The sequence below is a fragment of the Oncorhynchus tshawytscha genome, linkage group LG33, assembly GCF_018296145.1.
Source record: "Oncorhynchus tshawytscha isolate Ot180627B linkage group LG33, Otsh_v2.0, whole genome shotgun sequence".
NCBI lineage: Eukaryota > Metazoa > Chordata > Actinopteri > Salmoniformes > Salmonidae > Oncorhynchus > Oncorhynchus tshawytscha.
In genome coordinates this window covers 24,585,958-24,610,491 of record NC_056461.1, presented here as the reverse complement: position 1 = coordinate 24,610,491, position 24,534 = coordinate 24,585,958, and the positions used below count along the sequence as shown (strand labels likewise).

General features: G+C 40.9%; 1 protein-coding gene across 1 annotated transcript in view; it reads left to right on the top strand.

Annotated features, from left to right (window-relative positions):
• LOC112231012 (BMP/retinoic acid-inducible neural-specific protein 1) overlaps window positions 1-24,534 on the top strand; it is a 115,529-nt gene that overhangs the window by 24,601 nt on the left and 66,394 nt on the right. The window contains exon 2 of the mRNA XM_024397503.2: window positions 9,199-9,466. Within this exon, the coding sequence (XP_024253271.1) occupies window positions 9,249-9,466 (218 nt within the window). The 5' untranslated portion in view covers window positions 9,199-9,248. The remainder of the gene's footprint in view (window positions 1-9,198; window positions 9,467-24,534) is intronic.

Genomic DNA, 24,534 nt, shown 5'->3' with positions numbered 1-24,534 from the left:
ATTCCATATGTGTTATTTCATAGTTTTGATGTCTTCACTATTATTCTACAATGTAGAAAATAGTACAAATAAAGAAAATACCTTGAATGAGTAGGTGTGTCCAAACGTTGGACTGGTACTGTATATTTTTTTTGTTCTATCAAATTTAGAAGTTAAAGATACCAATGTTAATGGCATAATTACAAAACCCAATATCTGATACAAAGCCACATAACCCAGTTTCCCAACCACATTTTCATCCATTTAGGAGACAACCCTTTAGAATAACCTTTAGTTTGTTTTCCACTAACCTTCATTTGGTAAGTGGCCATATGTTAGTATTACGGTGACACATATGCATGCAAGCAGGCTCTCACATACTTTGCCAGCCTCACACATGTGAATACTCAACACACACACACACACACACACACATACACACATACACACATACACACACACACACACAAACACACCAGTGGCTTTTGGTGCCATTTAAGATTAGGGAGGCAAATTAGATATTTTTGTGTGCATGGCCTTTTTTCTATTACTGAAAAGAGCGTCACCATGTGGTCGTCTCCAATAGAGGCGCCGGTTTCCATTGTAGGTGCAAGTGTCCCAGTGCCGCAGTTAGAGGATGTACATTTTACCATGGCATTTTTGTCATTTAGCAGATGCTCTCATCCAGAGCGACTTAAAGTTAGCGCATTGATCTGAAGCTAGCTTGGTGGAACAGCCATATATCACAGTCATAGTAAGTACATGTTTTTAAGTTATCCAGAGGTAAGCAAGTCATCGGACAGAGCGTCAAGTGTGCGCTCCGAGAGCGAAACGAGATGGGTGGGCTAAAGCTTAAGAGGGTGTGAATGATGCTGAATGGGTATAGACAATGAAGAGCTCTTCACTAGATACAAAAATATTCAAATGTGATTTTTTTCTAAAGTGAGTTTACAAGTTGATCACCTTTCAAAGCAAAATTAGCTAGCTAACGTTAGCTAGTTAAACAGCAATGAACAAAGTGGCAACAATGCCAACTAGAAAAGCAAACAGCTTTGGGAAACAAATAACGTCAGCTAGGGAGCCAGCTAGCTAACAGTACACTTTAGCTTACACTTTAGCTTGAAATTAAACCACTTTCTGTCAAAATAATATCTGAAAATGTTGCTAGTTAACATTAGACTATCTTACCTTCTTACCTGTATACATCAACATGCATCATGGACGCGTCTCTCTGTCAGGAATGAAATACCACGGTTGCCCTTAGTTTGAAGATGTAATCCGGTGACAGGTGTTTTCTCAATCTCTTTAGCTATCATACTCTAATTCCACTGATTTCAGAACTTGATCCTCCAGACAATGGAGAGCAACACTTTTACAGCTCCACTACACAATACATTTTTTTTAAAGCCGCATTCGACAGGATTACCAAAAACAGACTGACGAGCTCAAATAGACAGACGCCTTCAAAATGGCAGACATATCCGAACTCCTCTCTCGGCATGTCCTGCCCACTCATTATCTCAGCTAGTGGGAAGATTGCCAACTTTTTATGTGTCTTAACCAACAAAGCTCGTAATTGTAATTGAACAATTTTATCCGTATTTACAGATGGCATACAAGTTTGTTATTATGGCACATTAAAGTTCACATGTTCGAGAAGGCGTTTCTGGCAAAAAAAAAACACATTTTGATAAAAATTAAAAACAATTACCTTCAAATGGCTCTCCTGTGAAGTAGTGACTTCAGACATACGCCTAGTTTCCTGAATCGGGTCACATATACTTAAGGAAGCATATCTTAAGAAAACATATACACTGAGTGTATAAAACATTAGGAACACCTTCATCTGGGCATAGACTCTACAAGGTGTCAATTGTTCCACAGGGATGCTGGCCCATGTTGACTCCAATGCTTTCCACAGTTGTGTCAAGTTGGCTGTATGACCTTTGGGTGGTGGATCATTCTTGATACACACGGGAAACGGTTGAGCAACGTTGCAATTCATGACACACTCACTAGTGTGCCTGGCACCTACTACCATACCCCATTCAAAGGCACCTAAATACTTTGTCTTGCCCATTCACCCTCTGAATGGCACACATACACAATCCATGTCTCAATTGTCTCAAGGCCTAAAAATCCTCCTTTATCCTCTACAGGATCGGTGGGTCTCCCGGTTGAGCTAACGTAGGTTAATGCGATTAGCATGAGGTTGTAAGTAACAAGAAAATTTCCCCTGACATAGACATATCTGATATTGTCAGAAAGCTTAAATTATTTTTAAACTAACTGCACTGTCCAATTTACAGTAGCTATTACAGTGAACTAATGCCATGCTATTGTTTAAGGAGAGTGCATAGTTATGAACTTGAACATGTATTAATAAACCAATTAAGCACATTTGGGCAGCCTTGATACAAACGTTTTAACATAAATGCAATGGTTCATTGGATCAGTCTAAAACTTGCACATACACATACATTGTGCCTGGGCTGGAATAATACATTATGACCTTTCTCTTGCAATGATAATGGTACAAAAAAATAAATAATTCTTTGTAATATCTTTTACCAGATCTAATATGTTATATTCTCCTACATTCATTTCACATTTCCACAAATGTCAGTGTTTCCTTTCAAATGGTATCAAGAATATGCATATCCTTGCTTCAGGTCCTGAGCTACAGGCAGTTAGATTTAGAAAATAACCTGTCTCCTCCCCTTCATCTACACTGATTGAAGTGGATTTAACAAGTGAGATCAATAAGGCATCATAGCTTTCACCTTGATTCACCCGGTCAGTCTATGTCAAGGAAAGAGCAGGTGTTCCTAATGTTTTGTACACTCATTGTGTAAGTATATACTAACAAAGCAATAGCAGCCTATAACACGTATACAGATCAAATACACACATTAACCCTAACAAAGTTCACTTACATGTTCAGTGACACACTAATACATGGTTGGGTAAGTCCAGGGAAGGCCTGTCTGTTCAGGAAAGTTCCAGCTATGAGTTGTAGTGGAGGACAGGAGTTTACAGAGACCTTCTCAACCTGCCCTCCGGGAAACAGTTAAAGCGTTAGAAGAAATGGGGGCCTGTTACAGCCAGCAGGTAGAGCCTGTGATTGGCTGGCCCTGGTTAGTTCCCTGGTGAACTGGACCCGGATTCACAAAACCTTCTTAAGAATGAATAAAAAATGATTTAATAAGTGCAATGTTTACTTCAGTTTCTTCAAATCAATGCAAACCTTAATTTGAAAAGCTTTTGATTACATATTTGACTAAATAATGAATATTTTAACAATAATGATTGTTGAAATGGTCATATCAAAAGAAGATAAAGCTAAATGTATTGATTCGAAAACTTCATTAAGAGAACAATAGTCAAACATATTCAAAAACACTAATAATCATATTTGTGACCAACTGACTCGATCTAACATTTGAAATTGTTTTTTGTTGTTGTATTGGATAAAAGTAGAGACTCAGAACTAGAAAATGGTATATCATACACTATGGTTGGAACAATGGGAAAGTTATTTTGCTTTAAAAGTTGATAAACTTGTAACCCCACTTTTGAGAAAATGGCCCTTGAATGTTTTGCTACACCTACTGGAGAGCACTTCATTATCTACACCCATTCAGCATTGTTCACACGCTCTTAAGCCTTAGCCCCACCCATTTCTTTAAGGATTCACATGTGCAAAACAAAGTGAGTAAGGTAGTGAACTAAACAACCAAGGATTTCAAGCCTAAAGGCTGGTTTATACTACGTCAATCAACATGTCTGTAGACAGTTGTCGCAGTGACATCATACACATTCTATTGTCGTCCGACATCAAGCTTGTTGTTGTCGTATAAACACAGAAACGACAACCTGGTGGTCCAAAATAGCATAACTGGTGTATTTTAACATCAATAAACCCATCCGTTTAAAAATGAATTTAGTATATGTCAATCTAGCAAACCAAGCAACTAAAAGCAACTTTTTAAACAATGTTTTGGCTGTTTCTAGCTCATTAGCTAGTTCAAATAATGACCATATCATATAGCTGACAACATCTTAACTAAGCTAAATTGTATTCATTATTAGAGGAAAATAAACTCACAAGTTAATGGTGAGCTAATTACAGAACATAGCTTACAGTTATGAGTGTTATGAAATAAAAGCAGGGTATTCTACCAGAACATTTTTGAATTTAGACACTGCCTCGTTGGCCCAACGTTATATCCTAATTTGACTTTGATGCAGATCATGTTGTTCTACACATGGAAAATCTAAGTTTATTTGATACTGTAAGCCTAGTTTCCTGAAACAAATCACATTTAGTGATTCAAAGATTACCATGATACTTTGAATGATGGAATTGCTTTGGTTAGCTGCTAGAGAGAGGAAGAGAGAGAGGGAGAACCCACAGAGGCCCCTCAGAAATTGGATGGATCCTCTAAATGTCCCTGACCATGTTCTACTCAGGCAATATCGAATACCACGACACTCTATAATGTACTTGGCTGACCTTCTAAATTAAAACTTAAAAAGACCATGGGAGCATGCCATCTTCTAATCATCCTACAAATCATGATAGCCCTGAGATTCCTAGCATTGGGATCCTTTCAAGCCTTGCTTGCAGGTACAGAGTTAGTCAGTCCTCTGTGAGTTGGGTGGTTAGTGCAGTGTGTGATGCACTGAGTCGTCAGGTACGAAGATTTATCAAGTTCCCATCAACTGAAGCTGAACAAGTAAGCACCAAACAAAAGTTTATTGAGGTGGCTAACTTCCCCAATGTCGTTTGTGCAGTGGATGGGACCAGTGTGGCAATAAAGGTCAGTGACGATGACAGGCACAGTATTGCCACATTGGTCCCATCCACTGCACCAACGTCAAAACATGTCTACATAAGTTTAAGAAATGTTTTGCAACAGAATCTGTGGAATGAATACACTCACAGTTCACACACACAGTTCACTTTCATACCAGCCACATACAGCATCATCATTTTGCTCTTTATATAATTCCTTATTGTGTCTACGCACTCTCCCCCTCTCACCTTTTCCCTTCCCTTGTGGACTTCATTGCACAACACAACGTTGTCTGTGACCAGGTGCAAAAACCTATCCAAGCCAAACCTTCATACCATAACTGCTAATCGCTAGATAGCCTACATCGTTTTCACCATATTGACGTTATAGCCAATAAACTAGAACTAACATGTTAGAAAACCCACAATCCAATCCAATACAGCTCTACACAGCACAGTGTAAAGCAAGCTGTTCAGCAGTTACACTGGCAGGTCCCGGTGACAATACATTAATAGGATAGTCTTAGCCAGCTAGCTAACATAAATAGCATGCCTCTTTGTTAGAGTCAGCTTGTTAAATTAGCTACATTAGCTATCTAAGTAAGTGAAACATAATAAGACAACAAAATATCTCTCTCTCTCTCTCTCTCTCTCTCTCTCTCTCTCTCTCTCTCTCTCTCTCTCTCTCTCTCTCTCTCTCTCTCTCTCTCTCTCTCTCTCTCTCTCTCTCTCTCTCTCTCTGCTGCTTCTCCTTAATTGTTTTATGAATTAATTTGTTCAAAACTCTTCAACTATTGTCTTTCTCTCTCTTTACGTCAACTACTCACCTAACTTCATGCACTGGAGTGCTAGCTAGCTTACACTTTCAGTACTATCTTCATTCTCTGACCCTTTGATTGGATGGACAACATGTCAGTTCATACTGCAAAAGCTCTAAAAAAGGGGGCCTGTTACAGCCAGCAGGTAGAGCCTGTGATTGGCTGGCCCTGGTCAGCTGAATGAGTTCCCTGGTGAACTGGACTTTTGTAATGTTTCACTATATTTATTTTTATGTAATTCACTCAGTAGGAGTGTACTCCCCTTCCTCCTCTAAGGAGCCTCCACTGACACACACACGCACACAAACACGCACAGACACACAACACATCGCACACACACTCAAACACACAAAGGTAGACATGATGCATTCAGTTTCGCAAACTCGGAGCAATATCATTTATGAATCCCCTTCTCTCCATCTCCCCTCTCAATTAGATGATGCATTGTTATGTTCTGACAGCCAACTTGAAATTAGTTTAAACTAATTAAATTAAAGCAGGCTTCATTAAATTACCCTGCCATGGATTTGTCATTGCCACAGCATTTCTGGTTAGTGGCAAAGCAACCTAAGTCAATGCCACCCGTTTCTTTCCTGTCTCAGTTCTGCAACCATAGCAGAAAACCTGCATTGTCTGCAGTCATTGTTGTTAAGGTTCTCTTTTCATGAACCGCAGGCTATTGTATGCAACATCACAATGGGTCACATATTATACAGTAAACTATATGACCGTGGGTACTCTGGTAGTCATGGGTTAGGGTATATAAACTACAGTAGGATACTGTATATGGATGCAGATAGACTAAAGTGAGATGTGGATGTGTCGGAGACTGAACTGATCCACAAATCCTACTGAATCATCACAGATTAATGCATTGGCAGATATATTAATCTATTTGATGGTATACCTTAAAGAACCCTGCCAGTACATATATATGGCTACCATTACTGTACAATAGCTTTTGGAATCAAACTATTCTTCCCCCCTTTTACAGTAAAAGATTAGACCCATTAAATTGTGGCTGCTCTTTTATGACTTGTTATTGTCTAATAAAGCATGAAAAGGGAAGAATTTCTGCATATAGTGGCACTAATTTGATAGCTTGATGTTCTACAGCCAGGGGCCAAAGTTCTTAAACATAATTACAGATGGAAATGGTTTTCTTATCAGTAACTAAAGACATGACTCCACTGGCAAGTTGGATAATAATGTATGGTGACATCTTACAATGACTAAATGTATCATTTTAATACTCTGTCAGAAATGGTTTCAATTCTGTCTGGAATTATTCACAGTATGGTCATTATGCAGTAATTGATGAGTGTAATATCTTGTAATATCCTGTGGTCCATGCAATGTGACAGTAGGGTACCATTGACTTCTGGGATGTTAAGGTCCCGGCAACTGGGTTCAGGTGCAAAAGTAGATTTTATTTATTTTACAGTGCAGGCAGTGATGCAGACGATTCAGAGTTGAAATAGTTTACAAAAATAAACAATAAACTTTGCCAAAATAGCTAAATTCCCTCTACTCAAGAACCTGCAAAACGTCCATCGATTTATACATCTTGGTAGATGGCAGAGCATGTTACCTGTACAAGCATCTCTTCAGGAATGAGGAGCACAGGAATCCTAATTTAAACCGTTCACACCTTTAAACAAATGCATTCCAAATAATAGTGATTATAGACTTAAATGGCAATACTATTGCACAATTAACATTACATTGGCCAACCCTTAAGTTAATGAAACCAATGGCATGATGAGCATAAACATTAGCATTCACAATCAACTTTCAAAACACCCCCGGAACGGAAGAAAACTATTTGCAATCGGTGGCTAAAATGAAGAACATGACCAGGCGCGCGCATACCGAGGAAGCCAGTTCAAGGGAGTGGTGAGTAGAGCGGTTGTGAATAGAGCGGTGGTGAGTAGCCAAAATTGCTACATCAACCAAAATAAATACAATCCAAAACATTTATCAATTTTATCATAACCAAACTCAGGCATTTGTGTTCTTATATAATATTGTAGCGATCCTTGCTATATGAGCCACGTTACAATTTCCACCAAGTGGTTTAACCCGATTGGCGCGAAGGGGTTATTGCCTTTCACGCCTGAGTCCCAGGTTTGCTTCCCACTTCCTCTGTTCTCTGTATCAGTGTCAGAAGTGGGATACCAGCTGTGAGGCCATCTGAACTCATTGCCCCGGACGTGTGAGTGGGCTGAGGCTAGTAGAAGCACGGGACGTGCCTCTTTCAGAGGGTGCAATGTACCGAGCAATGTACAATTCCCACCAAGTGGATTAACCGTATTGGCGCGATGCGTAGGTTATTTGCCTTCCACACTGGAGACTTTGCCGATCAACATGTCACTTGTCACTTCCCGCTCCCTCCGTTCACTACAATATAAAGCATGATGTTTAATGGGATTAGGAGTTTGGTAAGACATGTTTGTACCAAACAATCAGTCTGTTTGTGTCGGGAGAAATAGAGGGAAATGTCCCAACCTGGCGAAAGCTCACAGACACATTGTCACATGAGAATTAGACACACATGTATTATCTTCTGGGTGGTTGTACATTGTGCAAAATTATGGATATCCCTTTTGGATGCATGTACACTTATTTGTGCCCTGTCTCGTCATTTGTATGTCAAGTGTATAAGACTGGGTAGATATAATTAGTGCTGTATGGTCATCATAGTATGTGATCTGAAAACAAGACTTGTCCACTCTGACCTTAGATCTGTCTAACAGACTCTCGAGGTCACTTGCCAATCAACATCATTATAAATCATTGTTAACTTCGCTGAGGTTTGCTTTTGGAGAACCTTGCATGCTGTACTCATCCATGTATTGCCAATGTGTCCAATTCCTCTGATACATTGGCTTTACATTATTGATTGGACAGAGGTTCGCCGTCAAATCTGCATTGCCATGTCAATACACTTTGGACTATCATTTCCCCTGTTCACTTAACCAATATATCTTCAGATAACCAATGTATCTCAATTGAATGCTCATTTAAGGATATCACACCAATCACGCCACATTGAATACAGCACCACTGAAGTGTTCAAACGATCCATCATATCGCCCGTCGATTGGCAACATTTTGCCTAGCAATTTATTTCCTGAGGGAACATCAGACAATTCTCCCCCACGTAAACGAGCTCCATGTCACAACTTATCATAAAGCAGCCTCTTAACCTTGTCTGAACTTATCATGGCACCAATTAGTCTGGAGAAAGAGAAGGCCACACATCCAGGGATGTAATTCATTTTCATCTGCTGAAAGGGCAACATTCCTCGTTAGTATGGAAAGCTGCAATCTGGGCCCTTACTGGGAGGAGGATACGAGGGGCTTGAGATTGGGGAAAAAAATAACAACATAAATAAATCCACAAATCATATCACATCGAAAACAGTCTTTAGGTGACACTGTCTTGTTCGTTTTCCGTCAATGCCGATTAGCCTAATTCTATTAAGTCTGTTTCACTTTCGCTGACGCCCCAGTATTTTTTAAATAGACTCGTCATGTAAATATATTTATATATCCCCCTCCCTCTCTTCCCCCTCTTTCTCTCTATCTGTCTTTCCACAGGTCTCCACATAATGGAGCGAGAATGAACAGAGAGCGGCTGAAAGAAAAGCATGAACTGGAGGTTTATTGAGGTCATCTGCTTCCTGTTTATATGGGACCATATAACAGTTCAGTCTTCCCGCCAGGACCTGTCCGCCGCCGATCAACATGTCACTAAGCAGTTTGATTGGCTCATCTCCGACCGCGGACCTTTCCACCACTCTCGGAGTTACCTCTCCTTTGTGGAAAGATTCCGCCAAGGATTTACAACCAGATATAAAATTTATAGGTGAGTTCACTTTAATTTGTGCGTTTGGGTGGAGCTAATCTTGCAGAGGTTTTAAAGACACTCTCTGGCTAAATGTTTTTTTTCTATTTTGAGTCTCTATTTTGAGTCTCTTTGGAAGAGGCCGCGCAAAGGTGTACTGTGTACAAGTTTTGTGTGAAAGTGCACCCTTTTTAGAGAGTTATTGTACTTACCCACCACACACACAAGAAAGTGGCTGTGCTGTGTGTGTTAAGTGATGGAGTGGCTGTGCTGTGTGTTAGGCTGTGTGTCTGCTTAGAGGCAGGGGGTGTTATAAATACGTTATGCAACCACCAGCCATTGTAGTTATTTGCCTCACACATTGTGGCTCAGCTAATCATTCCCCAATTAAATAGTGATGTTAAGAGGATAGACAGCTGCAATGTGACAGAGATGGAGTCAGAGCCATCCTCTCTCTGATTAGCCTCTCAGACTCTACTGAATAGCTGTGTGTATAAAAAGCGGCTATATTAAAACGATAGACAAAAGCTGCATGGCTTGGCAGTCTGAATGAAATAAAACATCTAAGCCCTGCATTGATACTGGCACTGTATATTTTAGTTAAGTTCTGGCATTATTATTATGATTATGCAAATGTGTAGACATGTGGTTGCGATCTATTCAGGGCTACTGTGTGTGTTTGACAATGAAGACCCAAACGACACAAGTTAAATGTTACGCCTGGCTTGAGGAAGGGAGGTCAATGTAGTATGCAACATTGTCGTTTTTAATTCTTGTTTTCCATGTCTGGTTGGTTTTTTGTCTTGAGAGAATAATCTGTAACATGATATTGACAAATATGTCATACACACAAGCACACACAACTTTACTTCGTTTTCTAGAAGTATGGCATAGTTGTCAAGGATTCTAGCTAGCATTTTGTAATGGGATATGGTTGGCGTTCATGTCGTATTCTTTCCTCCCTGCTACATTACTTGTTGTGAAATACATGATCTGTCGGTGTTTGATTTCAAATATTATCCTTCTATTTCCTGCTGTCTTTGCATTGCAAATCTCCTTACAATTGACTGACAAGGTACAGCAAATACATACTGTACCTGGGAGCTTCCCTTTTAGAGGTGTGTGCTTAGTTTTTCCTGCTCTGCAGTCCAAAATCCTAGAGAGAGAAAGGGGAGAGAGAGCGAGAGTGATAGGGAGACCAAGACAAGAGAGACTCATCAACAACATGTTACATTCATTTAGCGGCACGGTTAAACAGGGTCTCTCTGTTCTTTCCCTCCTTTCCTCCTCGTTTCATAGATTGCCTCAGTAGCCTCTGGTCCCCACTGGGTTTGCTGTCTTTATATTGTCACATGTAAACAGAGCATTTACATAATATGTATCTCGACAGCCTGGATGGTACACAGAGGCAGGAATCTCAGACTAACACGTTTCCCCACAGCCATCCATGGCCTCATGCTGCTGTCGTGTGTGTGGCTTATGATGCTCGTTCGATTAATGAAAGGATCAGAAGAGGAGGCTCAGGCATTATGTATTTGCCTGGGGAACAGAGTCTCTGGCACTGCAACACAAAGGTTGCAGGAGCAGGCTAGCTCGACTACCTCCTCACGTCTTGGTTACCTATCAAACAGTAGGAGGCATCGAATTCAGCTGTCAGTGCAAGGTATTGCCTTGCTTGTGACCAGACAATTAAATATTGCATCAATACAGAATGAAATCCATTATACTTCTCATTAAAAATGAAAAGTAGAAATCTGCAATCACATCTGTTAGACATCTGGGCCACTGTCAGACAAACCGATCTGAGTTATCTGTCAACTGGATGGATTCAAATGAAAACCTACATTCGGTTTAGTTGTTTTGGGAGGAGTCTGTTATACATATCCTTCATTTTGATGAAGAGTGGGCTGTATTTAACAAAGGGCAGCCATGCCCTCCAGATCCACCATCAAACTCAATGTGTTTTCCTATACAACGAATATGTTTACAGTGAATTATTGTGGTAATTACTTGTCTGAGCCTTTTATGTACATGCACAGGATGATATAGTACATAAACATATACTGCCAGTGTACTGCCAATACAAAAACAGAACCCTGATATTATTATTCACCCTGTTTGCACATCTCACCCAAACTAGTGGAGGTAATATGAAATTAGCTTTTGCAAAAATGTACAATGTGTTGTGAAAACTATCCAATTATCTATGAAAGTATCCAGCTGTGAAATTGGCATAAACGCTCCCATGGTCATAGATTATTCCAATCACACTTGGTGAAAAGGTACAAATGATAAAGCTGTCTTCGTTCTCCTATGCTCTCACCCTCAGGTTCCCAAAAACCTTGGCTACAGAGACAGTTACAATGTCACATGACTCCTTTTCCACCTCTTTTTGGCTTCCATCTGAAGTAAGTAAGTTGAGAAATAAATAAAGAACCGGGAGCAGATGCTAACTGGCAATGAGAAGTGAATAGCTTTGTAAATTTCCCCAGGGCTTCCGCTGTCTTTGCGATTTACTGGTTAGAAAGTGGTTGAATCAGACTTAAAGGGTGACAAAGCATCCCTCTCTGCCTTCCTTATCAAGAGAGATTATCCCAAGGCGGACCGTTGGACAATGCCAACCTGATCAGCAACAAACAAATCTCTCTCGTTTTTAATAACCTCTGCAACGTGCCTCATTCTGCACGCCAAACACACATATTTAGAATGCACTTGTGCTCGTTTGGCTCGCCTGAAAGGTCACCATCACTTGGGGCAAAGAAACACTATGTTGCTACACTTACCCCACCCCCAGAAGTGTGTTTCTTCCTTCCCTAAGAGTAATTGGAATGCATTGGTTAAGGAATCGGCTGCGACGAAAGTGCTCTTTTCCTGCATTTTTTCTATGCATATTATATAGTGGCTTGCGAAAGTATTCACCCCCATGGCTTTTTTCCTATTTTGTTGCCTTACAACCTGAAATTAAAATAGATTTTTGGGGTGTGAGTATCATTTGATTTACACAACATACCTACCACTTTGAAGATGCAAAATATGTTGTGTTGTGAAATAAACAAGAAATAAGACAAAAAAACTGAAAACTTGAGCGTGCATAACTATTCACCACCCAAAGTCAATACTTTGTAGAGCCACCTTTTGCAGCAATTACAGCTGCAAGTATCTTGGGGTATGTCTTTATAAACTTGGCACATCTAGCCACTGGGATTTTTGCCCATTCTTCAAGGCAAAACTGCTTCAGCTCCTTCAAGTTGGATGGGTTCCGCTAGTGTACAGCAATCTTTAAGTCATACCACAGATTCTCAATTGGATTGAGGTCTGGGCTTTGACTAGGCCATTCCAAGACATTTAAATGTTTCCCCTTAAACCACTCGAATGTTGCTTTAGCAGTATGCTTAGGGTCATTGTCCTGCAGGAAGGTGAACCTCCGTCAGTCCCAGGTTTCCAAGAATTTCCCTGTATTTTGCGCCATCCATCATTCGTTCAATTCTGAATAGTTTCCCAGTCCCTGCCAATGAAAAACATCCCCACAGCATGGTGGTGGCAGCATCATCAGGTAGCATGGTGTTCTCGGGGTGATAAGAGGTGTTGGGTTTGCGCCAGACATAGGGTTTTCCTTGATACCAAAAATCTACATTTGTGTCTTATCTGACCAGAGTACCTTCTTCCATATGTTTGGGGAGTCTCCCACATGCCTTTGGCGAACACCAAACATGTTTGCTTATTTTTAATTTTTTAATTTTAGCAATGGCTTTTTTCTGCCCACTCTTCTGTAAAGCAATGCTCTGTGGAGTGTACGGCTTAAAGTGGTCCTATGGACAGATACTAAAATCTCCACTGTGGAGCTTTGCAGCTCCTTCAGGGTTGTCTTTGGTCTCTTTGTTGCCTCTCAGATTAATGCCCTCCATGCTTGGTCCGTGAGTTTTGGTGGGTGGCCCTCTCTTGGCAGGTTTGCTGTGGTGCCATATTCTTTCCATTTTTTTAATAATGGATTTAATGGTGCTCCTTGGGATGTTCAAAGTTTCAGATATTTTTTATAACCCAACCCTGATCTGTACTTCTCCAGAACTTTGTCCCTGACCTGTTTGAAGAGCTTCTTGGTCTCCATGGTGCAGCTTGCTTGGTGGTGCCACTTGCTTAGTGGTTTTGCAGACTCTGGGGCCTTTCAGAACAGGTGTATATATATATATATATATATATATATATATATATATATATATATATATATATATATATATATATATATATACACATACAGTGGGGCAAAAACGTATTTAGTCACCCACCAATTGTGCAAGTTCTCCCACTTAAAAAGATGAGAGAGGCCTGTCATTTTCATCATAGGTACACTTCAACTATGACAGACAAAATGAGAAAAAAAAAATCCAGAAAATCACATTGTAGGATTTTTAACGAATTTATTTGCAAATTATGATGGAAAATAAGTCTTTGGTCACCTACAAACAAGCAAAATTTCTGGCTCTCACAGACCTGTAACTTTAAGAGGGTCCTCTGTCCTCCACTCGTTACCTGTATTAATGGCACCTATTTGAACTTGTTATCAGTATAAAAGACACCTGTCCACAACCTCAAACAGTCACACTCCAAACTCCACTATGGCCAAGACCAAAGAGCTGTCAAAGGACACCAGAAACAAAATTGTAGACCTGCACCAGGCTGGGAAGAATGAATCTGCAATAGGTAAGCAGCTTGGTTTGAAGAAATCAACTGTGGGAGCAATTATTAGGAAATGGAAGACATACAAGACCACTGATAATCTCCCTCGATCTAGGGCTCCACGCAAGATCTCACCCCGTGGGGTCAAAATGATCACAAGAACGGTGAGCAAAAATCCCAGAACCACACGGGGGGGGGGACCTAGTGAATGACCTGCAGAGAGCTGGGACCAAAGTAACAAAGCCTACCATCAGTAACACACTATGCCGCCAGGTACTCAAATCCTGCAGTGCCAGACGTGTCCCCCTGATTAAGCCAGTACATGTCCAGGCCCATCTGAAGTTTGCTAGAGAGCTTTTGGATGATCCAAAAGAAGATTGGGAGAATGTCATATGGTCAGATGAAACCAAAATATAACTTTTTGGTAAAAACTCAACTCGTCGTGTTTGGAGGACAAAGAATGCTGAGTTGCATCCAAAGAACACCATACCTACTGTGAAGCATGGGGGTGGGAACATCATGCTTTGGGGCTGTTTTTCTGCAAAGGGACCAGGACGACTGATCCGTGTAAAGGAAAGAATGAATGGGGCTATGTATCGTGAGATTTTGAGTGAAAACCTCCTTCCATCAGCAAGGGCATTGAAGATGAAACTTGGCTGAGTCTTTCAGCATGACAATGATCCCAAACACACTGCCCGGGCAACGAAGGAGTGGCTTCGTAAGAAGCATTTCAAGGTCCTGGAGTGGCCTTACCAGTCTCCAGATCTCAACCCCAGCAACAGTCCCAAAACATCACTGCTCTAGAGGAGATCTGCATGGAGGAATGGGCCAAAATACCAGCAACAGTGTGTGAAAACCTTGACTTACAGAAAACGTTTGACCTCTGTCATTGCCAACAAAGGGTATATAACAAAGTATTGAGATAAACTTTTGTTGTCACGTGCGCCGAATACAACAGGTGTAAACCTTGCATACAGGCTCCAACCAATGGTGTGGAAAAAAGGTATGTGTGTAGGTAAAGTGTGTGTGTGTGTGTAAGAAAATAAATAAAAAAAACAGTAAAAAGACATTTGAAAAAAGAGTAGCAAGGCTATATACAGACATCTGTTAGTCAGGCTTATTGAAGTAGTATGTACATGTAGGAATCGTTAAAGTGACTATGCATATATGATGAACAGAGAGTAGCAGAAGCGTGAAAAGAGGGGTTGGCGGGTGTTGGGACACAATGCTGACGGTTAGCCAATGTGCGGGAGCACTGGTTGGTCGGGCCAATTTAGGTAGTATGTACATGAATGTATAGTTAAAGTGACTATGCATATAAGATGAACAGAGAGTAGCAGCAGCATAAAAGAGGGGTTGGGGGGGGGGCACACAATGCAAATAGTCCGGGTAACCATTTGGCTACCTGTTCAGGAGTCTTATTGCTTGGGGGTAAAAACTGTTGAGAAGCCTTTTTGACAAAGACTTGGCACATACATGAGTGTGTACGCCTCCACCTGTACCAAACACATAATATGCCATAAAGCCACTTTCGCTGTAACGGATGTTGTCTGGAGATAGAGAGGAGGACCAAGGTGGAGCGTGGTAACTGTTCATGATGATTTTAATTAAAGAAAGCACTGAACACTGAATCAAAACAATGACTTGAATTTACAAAACCGAAACAGTACCGTGTGGCCCAAACACTCATATTGAAACAAACACCCACAAAACAAATGTGAAACCCAGGCTACCTAAGTATGATTCTCAATCAGAGACAACTAACGACACCTGCCTCTGATTGAGAACCATACTAGGCCGAACACAAAAACCAACATAGAAAAACCAACATAGACTGCCCACCCCAACTCTCGCCCTGACCATACTAAAACAAAGAATAAAATAACAGAACAATGGTCAGAACGTGACAGTTGCAGCATGTTGCAGTTTTGCAGATTGAATTGTTATTGACTGGGGATACATCTGTGCTTGAGTGAGTGGTAGAATGGTCTGCTTTTGCCTGGCCTTGACTTCCTCTCTCTGTGGCGTATGTACTCTATTATGGGGTTGACTGTGTTTTTAGATGATGTTGCTGTGGTCATTGTTCGCAGGCTCTATCTCAAGTCCTTGTGTGGCAGAGAAATCCAATATAAATGCAAATCTCTGTCCGTTAATGCATTTTAAAGGCTGGGAATCAGCATTACTGTAATCAAAGGAGGGAGATGGAGGTTGTTATTAAAAATGAAAATGTTTATGAAAATGTCATGATGGTGCTTATTGATCTTGGATGTGGGGTTTGTGGTGTGCGAAGGTGAGGCTTGCCTCACACAGTCATTGGAGCAAGATTCATTACCATCTGAAAATCTATCCAGGGTTTGAATCGATTAGCCTCCACAACGATCTACAGAAAAATTACCCTGAGGCATCACTCAGATGTCCACTCCAGCAGTTCTATCAGAAGTGGCCCTATTTTGTCTAATTTAGTTTCGCAATTTTCCCATTGCTGAAACTCTAACTTGTGATTTGTGGTAGTCATCAATGTGATTACAGAAAAAAGCACCTTGCACAGATTGTTTTCTGGCACAGATTGATTCCTTGCTTATACAGCGCTGACGGCGTCACCTAAACTGCCGTCAAGTTCAAGAGATGTGGGGCTGTATTTATAAAATGACAGACTTGGAACTATTTCTCAACAAATGCCATTTTCTCAGGCCTCCAGAGCACCTAACTCAACAACTTTGGCAATTGGTGTTCAGCACTTTTCAGCACAAGCTTCATCTTCGCATGGATATTTCATCTGGAGAAAGAGAGATCCTCAATCTCTCTCTTTCTCTCGCTCACACACACTGTATAATAGTCAGCGTAAGTTGCGAATGAACATAGTGAAATAGAGGGGGAAACCAAATCAGGAGTTAACTAACTCCTCTTAATCCACTTTATTCCATTTGATGGCATCGTTAAATGTGTTTAGACTAGGTGAATTTTTGTCTGGATCGTCATATTTGTGTGTCGCCAACCACATTTGGATCTGTATCCTCTTACAGTATTTAGATGAACACATTTTATGATTGGTTCTGATGGCATCAGTAAACTTTTAGATCTCAATCCATCATATAAATTTGGCCATGTCCTATTTGCTCAGTTGCACTTCACATTTAGGGCACAAGTCTATCTCAAAGTTGCACATGATGCAGCAGGTGTAAACAGTAGTGAAATGCTTCTTGCGAGCTCAAATCAAATCCAATTCAATTTTATTTGTCACATACACATGGTTAGCAGATGTTAATGCGAGTGTAGCGAAATGCTTGTGCTTCTAGTTCCGACAATGCAGTAATAACCAACAAGTAATCTAGCTAACAATTCCAAAACTACTACCTTATAGACACAAGTGTAAGCGGATAAAGAATATGTACATAAAGATATATGAATGAGTGATGGTACAGAGCGGCATAGGCAAGATACAGTAGATGGTATTGAGTGCAGTATATACATATGAGATGAGTATGTAAACAAAGTGGCATAGTTAAAGTGGCTAGTGATACATGTATTACATAAAGATGCAGTAGATGATATAGAGTACAGTATATACGTATGAGATGAATAATGTAGGGTATGTAAACATTATATTAGGTAGCATTGTTTAAAGTGGCTAGTGATATATTTTACATCATTTCCCATCAATTCCCATTATTAAAGTGGCTGGAGTTGAGTCAGTGTGTTGGCAGCAGCCACTCAATGTTAGTGGTGGCTGTTTAACAGTCTGATGGCCTGTTTTTCAGTCTCTCGGTCCCAGCTTTGATGCACCTGTACTGACCTCGCCTTCTGGATGATAGCGGGGTGAACAGGCAGTGGCTCGGGTGGTTGTTGTCCTTGATGATCTTTATGGCCTTCCTGTAACATTGGGTGGTGTAGGTGTCCTGGAGGGCAGGTAGTTTGCCCCCGGTGATGCGTTGTGCAGACCACACTACCCTCTGGAGAGCCTTACGGTTGTGGGCGGAGCAGTTGCCGTACCAGGCGGTGACATAGCCCGCCAGGATGCTCTCGATTGTGCATCTGTAGAAATTTGTGAGTGCTTTTGGTGACAAGCCGAATTTCTTCAGCCTCCTGAGGTTGAAGAGGCGCTGCTGCGCCTTCTTCACGATGCTGTCTGTGTGGGTGGACCAATTCAGTTTGTCTGTGATGTGTATGCCGAGGAACTTAAAACTTGCTACCCTCTCCACTACTGTTCCATCGATGTGGATAGGGGGGTGTTCCCTCTGCTGTTTCCTGAAGTCCACAATCATCTCCTTAGTTTTGTTGACGTTGAGTGTGAGGTTATTTTCCTGACACCACACTCCGAGGGCCCTCACCTCCTCCCTGAAGGCCATCTCGTCGTTGTTGGTAATCAAGCCTACCACTGTTGTGTCGTCCGCAAACTTGATGATTGAGTTGGAGGCGTGCGTGGCCACGCAGTCGTGGGTCAACAGTGCAGTGCAAGTATCCACGTCACACACTTGCCGTTCACTTAGTTTGTATAATGCTGCTATACATAAACACAACGGTACCATACTTGCAAACATTAGAAACATTTTAACTTGGACCTCCGTCTCAAGATGTGCATCAGCCAATTCCCCCAGCAACATTATTATTTGAGGAAAATACACTCCACTGTTGATCCTCGAGTCAAATAATCCTTATGTGACGAAGTAGATGTAACATAGACGCAGGGAGTCAGGAAGCAGGTGCAGTTGGTGAGTTTAATAACAACCAACATGGAACTCTACAAACCAAGCGAAGTGTCTGACATGGAAACACAAACAAAACTACCTGATGACTAGTAACAAAGGAGTGCTATATGATGGGTAAGTAATTAGGGAGTAATAAATTCCAGGTGTGGCTGATGATGAGATGCAGGTGTGTGAAATGGTGGTTGCCAGGTGTGCGTGAAGAGGGTTTGCCAGGACCGCTAGTTAGTAGACCGGCGACGTTGGAGGGGAGGAGTGGGAGTAGACGTGACAGTAGATGATTATAAAAAATGCATATAAAACGTTGTAGGCCTACAATCAGGTGTACACGTCCATGTAATACAGTCTATGCAATATCACTATTACGCCATAGAAGTGTGTATGTCTGCATGGCTGTAGAAAGAAAGTAGCTCTTGATGGACCTGAATGTAGTCCCACAACGTTTTATATGCATTTTTATAATCATCTACTGTCACATCTACTCCCACTTCTCTCCTCCGACGTTTGACGTCGACCAGTCTACTAACTAGCGGCCCTGGCAAACCATTATCTTAATTTTCAAGCTGTTGGCTGCACTTTACTTCTTAACACTAACACAATAAATGTAATTCTACATTTCAAAGGGGGGGGAAAACTCATGTGAGATTAAAACCCTTGCCATAATCTGCAACAACCACAAAGAGCTAGACATTCTACACTGTGTGCTATATGACCAGTCAGTCTAATGCATGTGCATGTGATCTAGTTGCTTTGATAGTCAGAACGTGCCATTGGACTTCTGTTAAGTGCGCTTTCATGAACAAGTGTTGGATCATGTCCAAGTTCGTTGACAATATTAATTGGCTGAATTGAACCGGATATAATCACGGACAGTTTACGTTGGTAGTATTGAAGCACACATCTACCAATATTCTCACACTCACACCAAGCACAGCACATCGACCATGTTTGGTGGGTAGGTTTGACATACAAGACATGCTCATTTATTTGCCAACCAGTTATACTGTGATGTGATTTGTCTAATGCATGGAGATTATGCACTTCTATAAATGAACATTTCTTCATCAGTTTAATTAGACCGACTTGTCAGAGATCACCTGATTAGCCTTAAATTATTGTTATACATTCACCACTGATCTTCGGCTTCCCATGTGCAAACAGTATGTCCTTGTTAACCTAGGTTTAAACTGTTCATCAAGCAGATATCACTCTAGTCTTTACTTAATCTACACCTTTTCTTCAACTCCCATTTTTTGTTGTTCACCTTCACTGTCTCTATCATCCCTCCATCCCTTTGATGCTTTATTTTGTCCTTTCATTGGTAATGCATACAGTGTTGTGCACCACCCTAATGCAATGTGCTATTAGCCCAAATAACAAAGTATGCCTATTGATCTGATAAGGACAAAAAGAGAGGCACTGAAAGGAGTCAAACTCATTCACAGGTTTAATTGTGAATAGTCTGTCTGGAGAGTGTTGCTGGGCCCTTTGTTTTAAGTGCCGGTAGAAGACAAATCTTTTGTCCCACTCAGGCTAAGTTGAATGAGTCTGGATCATCCATCAGTAATTAGATAGAACAGGGGTGGATCATTTAGAAGCAGTCGGCAGATCTGAGGCAAGGCGAGGGGAATGTTTAATTCAGGGGGCAGCCGCAGTTGTCCACATTCTGCAGAGAGACTGGGTGAGAGAGAGAAAGAAATTAAAAGGGAGGGAGAGGGAAATAGAGAAGGCATTAGGGAGCAAGAACAAGGAAAATGGCATGAGTGTGTCTATGTGAAGATCATTTTTATTTTATTTATTTAACCTATATCTAACTAGGCAATTCAGAGACTGGGGCAGAGGAAACCAGTAAATCTGCATCAATCTGCGGCAGACAGAAACAAGCTGACAGAGAGGTCAGAGTCAAGGTGATAAATAATCAGGGACTCCTTTACGACACGATACTCCCTCCAATGCCCCCTCCTCTCCAGCCCTCCTTTCAGCACTTGCATGAACTTCCCAACCCTGCACCCATCTGTGGTCACTTACCCTCTACGACTGATTTTATATCCATGACGCCAAATATTTATCCTCCGGGAGCAAGGTTTACCATCTCTCTACTGTATAATTGCCATCACTGCAATGTTTGTGAGACATATTTATTGTGCCACAAAAAAAAAAAAAAAAAAAAAAACATTTCCCCTCGGAACAGCAACAGCCTCCCCAAATATAATCACACCCCGAAACTGAGTCAGCCAGTCAGTCAAATCAGAGAGGCTCAGCTGTAAGTTAGGGAATCAAGAGGGCTGATCTGGGGAGGGAGTTTTCTTGTCTCTTCCCTCCTCAAACCTTGGATAATCAGCCCCACTGTGGGATTAGTTAATTACTGGCAGGGAGAGATGGTAATTATAAGGAGGAACGGAGCTAGAGGAAGTGTCGGGGTTAAGTACTGACTAATTCACTGTGTGGGACGCTGCTTGCCTGAGAGTCCCCCGAGACTTGCCCACATCGCCTCACCCCGGGGGAGGAAGACGATAGGAAAGGATGAGTGCCGTAGATCCTGCACCATGGAATTTGAATGTGTACCATTAGATGCTATAGATTCCAAATGTGTTAGCTAGTTATTGAATACAGAGCTAATTGTAATATCAGAGATTTAGATGGTTCTAAAGATATACTGGACCATGGATTTTAAATGAGTACCATTAGATGCTATGGATTTTAATTGTGTTGTGGTGATAGCATAGCTGTTTAATGCATACTGTAGCTATCATATACATATTTCTGCTTCTAAAGATGTGAAATGCATACATTATGTAAGAATATAGCCCTGGTAGATGCCTAGAGTCCCAGTGGATGTCTACTATAGATTACATAGCATATTTGTAAATATACAGTATGTCTAAATATATGCTTTGCAGATCTGATAGATTCCATGTAGATTTCAATGGATGCATTTACACAGGCAGCCCAATTCTGATATTTTTCCCAATTATTGACAAAATATTTTATCTGATTGGTCAAAAGAACAATTGTTGGTAAAAGATCAGAATTTGTCTGACTGTGTAAACAGAGGCAAATTCAAATTCCTATTCTATTTAGGGCATCAGTGGAAGTTATTGCTTAGAGAATTCAGAACAGCAGCATATGGATGAGATACAATAAGCGGCAGCTGGAGCATTGGCAGTAACATTTGTTTCATTTTACTGAATGTTTGGCTTGACCTTGACACCTCTCATTCTTATGAGTAGTCTGAAAATGTTATTGTTATGGATTAGATTTGCAACACAGAGCTAGTGTTTTAACAATCAGCAGAAAAGTGAGCTATAAAGCTACATGTTTCTGTTGGCAGGTGATGAAATTGCAGGCCTAATGCAGTTGCTTTAGACGGCTCCAACATCCTATTCATAGCATATTTTTCAGTCATTAATCCCATACCTGTCTGAGTATATTTAAATGCAAGATCCGTTGCTGCTGATGCCTTTTCAGCTTGTATCAGTTTCCACTCTTCTTGACCAATGATGTCACTTGAAACACTTGAGTACAGTTGAGTGTAATACAACTCAAAATGTTATCCTCATTATTTTCTCTATCTCCTCTAATTTGCAGTATATTATATGAGCCTAAATGAGTTTAGATGCAAGATCTCTCTCTCAGATGTGTTAATCAGCAGTAGTTATTCTATTACATTGTTGATTAGATCCAGACAAGTGGTCAGGCCAGTCACCTGCAGGTCTGATTCCAGCATCATGTCCTGTAAACCGCTAGATTAAAGTGAATTAAGAGATTGTCGTGATTAGATCCATTTCAGGGTTCATAGCAGAACAACCTCAATGTGTTCAATTAGCCTAGCCATCAAATTCAATCTATTGAAATATAGTCATAGCAGCGTATTTAAGTAATAAGGCATGAGAACCCGGAGATTATCCTGTGATAACTCTCAACTAAGAGCTGTTCTTAGGCCCGATGCGAAACCAAGGGCCAGGAAATAGCCCTTAGGAGGTAGCTATCACACAATAATTACCGGGTTCTCATTCCTTATTGCTTTTATAAAACTGTTGCCAGCACGTTTTCACTGAAATCATTATTTTAATGAGTAAAACCTTTGTATTTCATCCCGTCACCAGACAATATAGTCTGCGCAAAATCTACTTGTTAGTTCTGAGGTTCTGAAGTTGCAAACCAAACAGGCTGGTCGTTTATTGTAGTCAAATGTTTTGACCCTGTCGTTCATTCTGTTAACGCCACGTTGCTACTGTGTAAACAAATAACAAATAACTTCCATGTCAAATAATTGGCATGTAGCTGGCTAGGAAAAGGGTCAATAGTGACAAAAGTCAACAACGTCAATAAATAATGATTTACTAAATCATGTATAAATAGGCAACAACCAGCTGATTGTCGAGTCAATAAGATAGGGAGGATCGCTAGGTTAAGGATAACGTTAACGTTCCTTCTCCTTTGCTAGCTAGCCAACTAAAGCTAACACATGATCACATCAAGCAACTGAAATGACTGCAAACTATGTTTGTTTTACATTTGTTTCTATTGCCTTTTCATTGGATATATCCATTATAATGTTCCTGGTATTTGCCAGGTACAGATAAGCTGTCAGTCTAGTCACGTTCATATGCATGGCAGTGTTGGGATCGCAAAAAAATTACTGAAACTTGTTGCACAGGTCGGATAGGCACACAGCAAGGTTTATATTAACCCCCACTGTACCAAACCAAATGCTAGCCTAGTAGCATCGGGAAAAAATGGCTAGATGTTCTTTTTTCTGGGGGAGATTAAGTTTATGAATGACTGGCTGGGCTGTGGGACAGTGGATTAATCTTGTTAAATCTAATTGAACTGTTAACAGGTATTACCTGTGGAATGCGGGGATTGTGATGCTATAACTCCCTGCTATCAACCAATCCAAATGTACAGTTTTAAAAACTGTATTTGTCAGGCCATCCGGAATAGTGATTATTTGTTATTGTAGCGATACATACTTTTAGATTCTGTTTTTAGCAACTTTGCATCTTTGTCCTTCGTCTTGTCGTGTCCCATGTATATATCTTTTCATATCTTTTTTCTATTTTATCTAAATCTCAACTTCAAAATACTCTCCTGCAACCCGCCTCGCCCAATGTGGTATGGATCTGCTTTTTTTCTAAATTATTTTTCTTTACCTCTGAATTGGAATCCCCCAACAGAAGCTAGCCAGCTAACTAGTTACTAGCTAGTAGTCAGCTAACCACTACTAGCGGTCATCAGCTACCTTTAGCACGGAGAGCTCTAGTTTGTGCAACACAATTCAAACCAGAGCATACCGGACCTATTTTCTCTCCATATCCCTGGATTCCTACCGCAAGCTCTTAACCTTCTCACCTGGATCATCTCAACCTTCTCAACCTTCTCGAAACCGACTACTCCTGGCTAACGTCTCTGTCCTGAAGAGGTCCATCATCCACTCCTGGGCTACAATACCTATTTTGCCAACTGACCTGGACCCCTTTTACTGCCGGTACGGGGTACGGAACCCCGCCGATTCTTCACGACTGGACTACCGACGTAATCTGCTTGAGGGGGTTACTAAACTGGCTCCTACATTGCAACGTCCCCTGAATACCGATCTGCTAACCTGCTAGCCGCGGCCCGGACTGTTAACTAATAAGTCCATCGGCCAATTTCTTGTGCCACTATTCCTATTTTGCCAATCAGCCTGGACCCCTTTTACTACAAAGC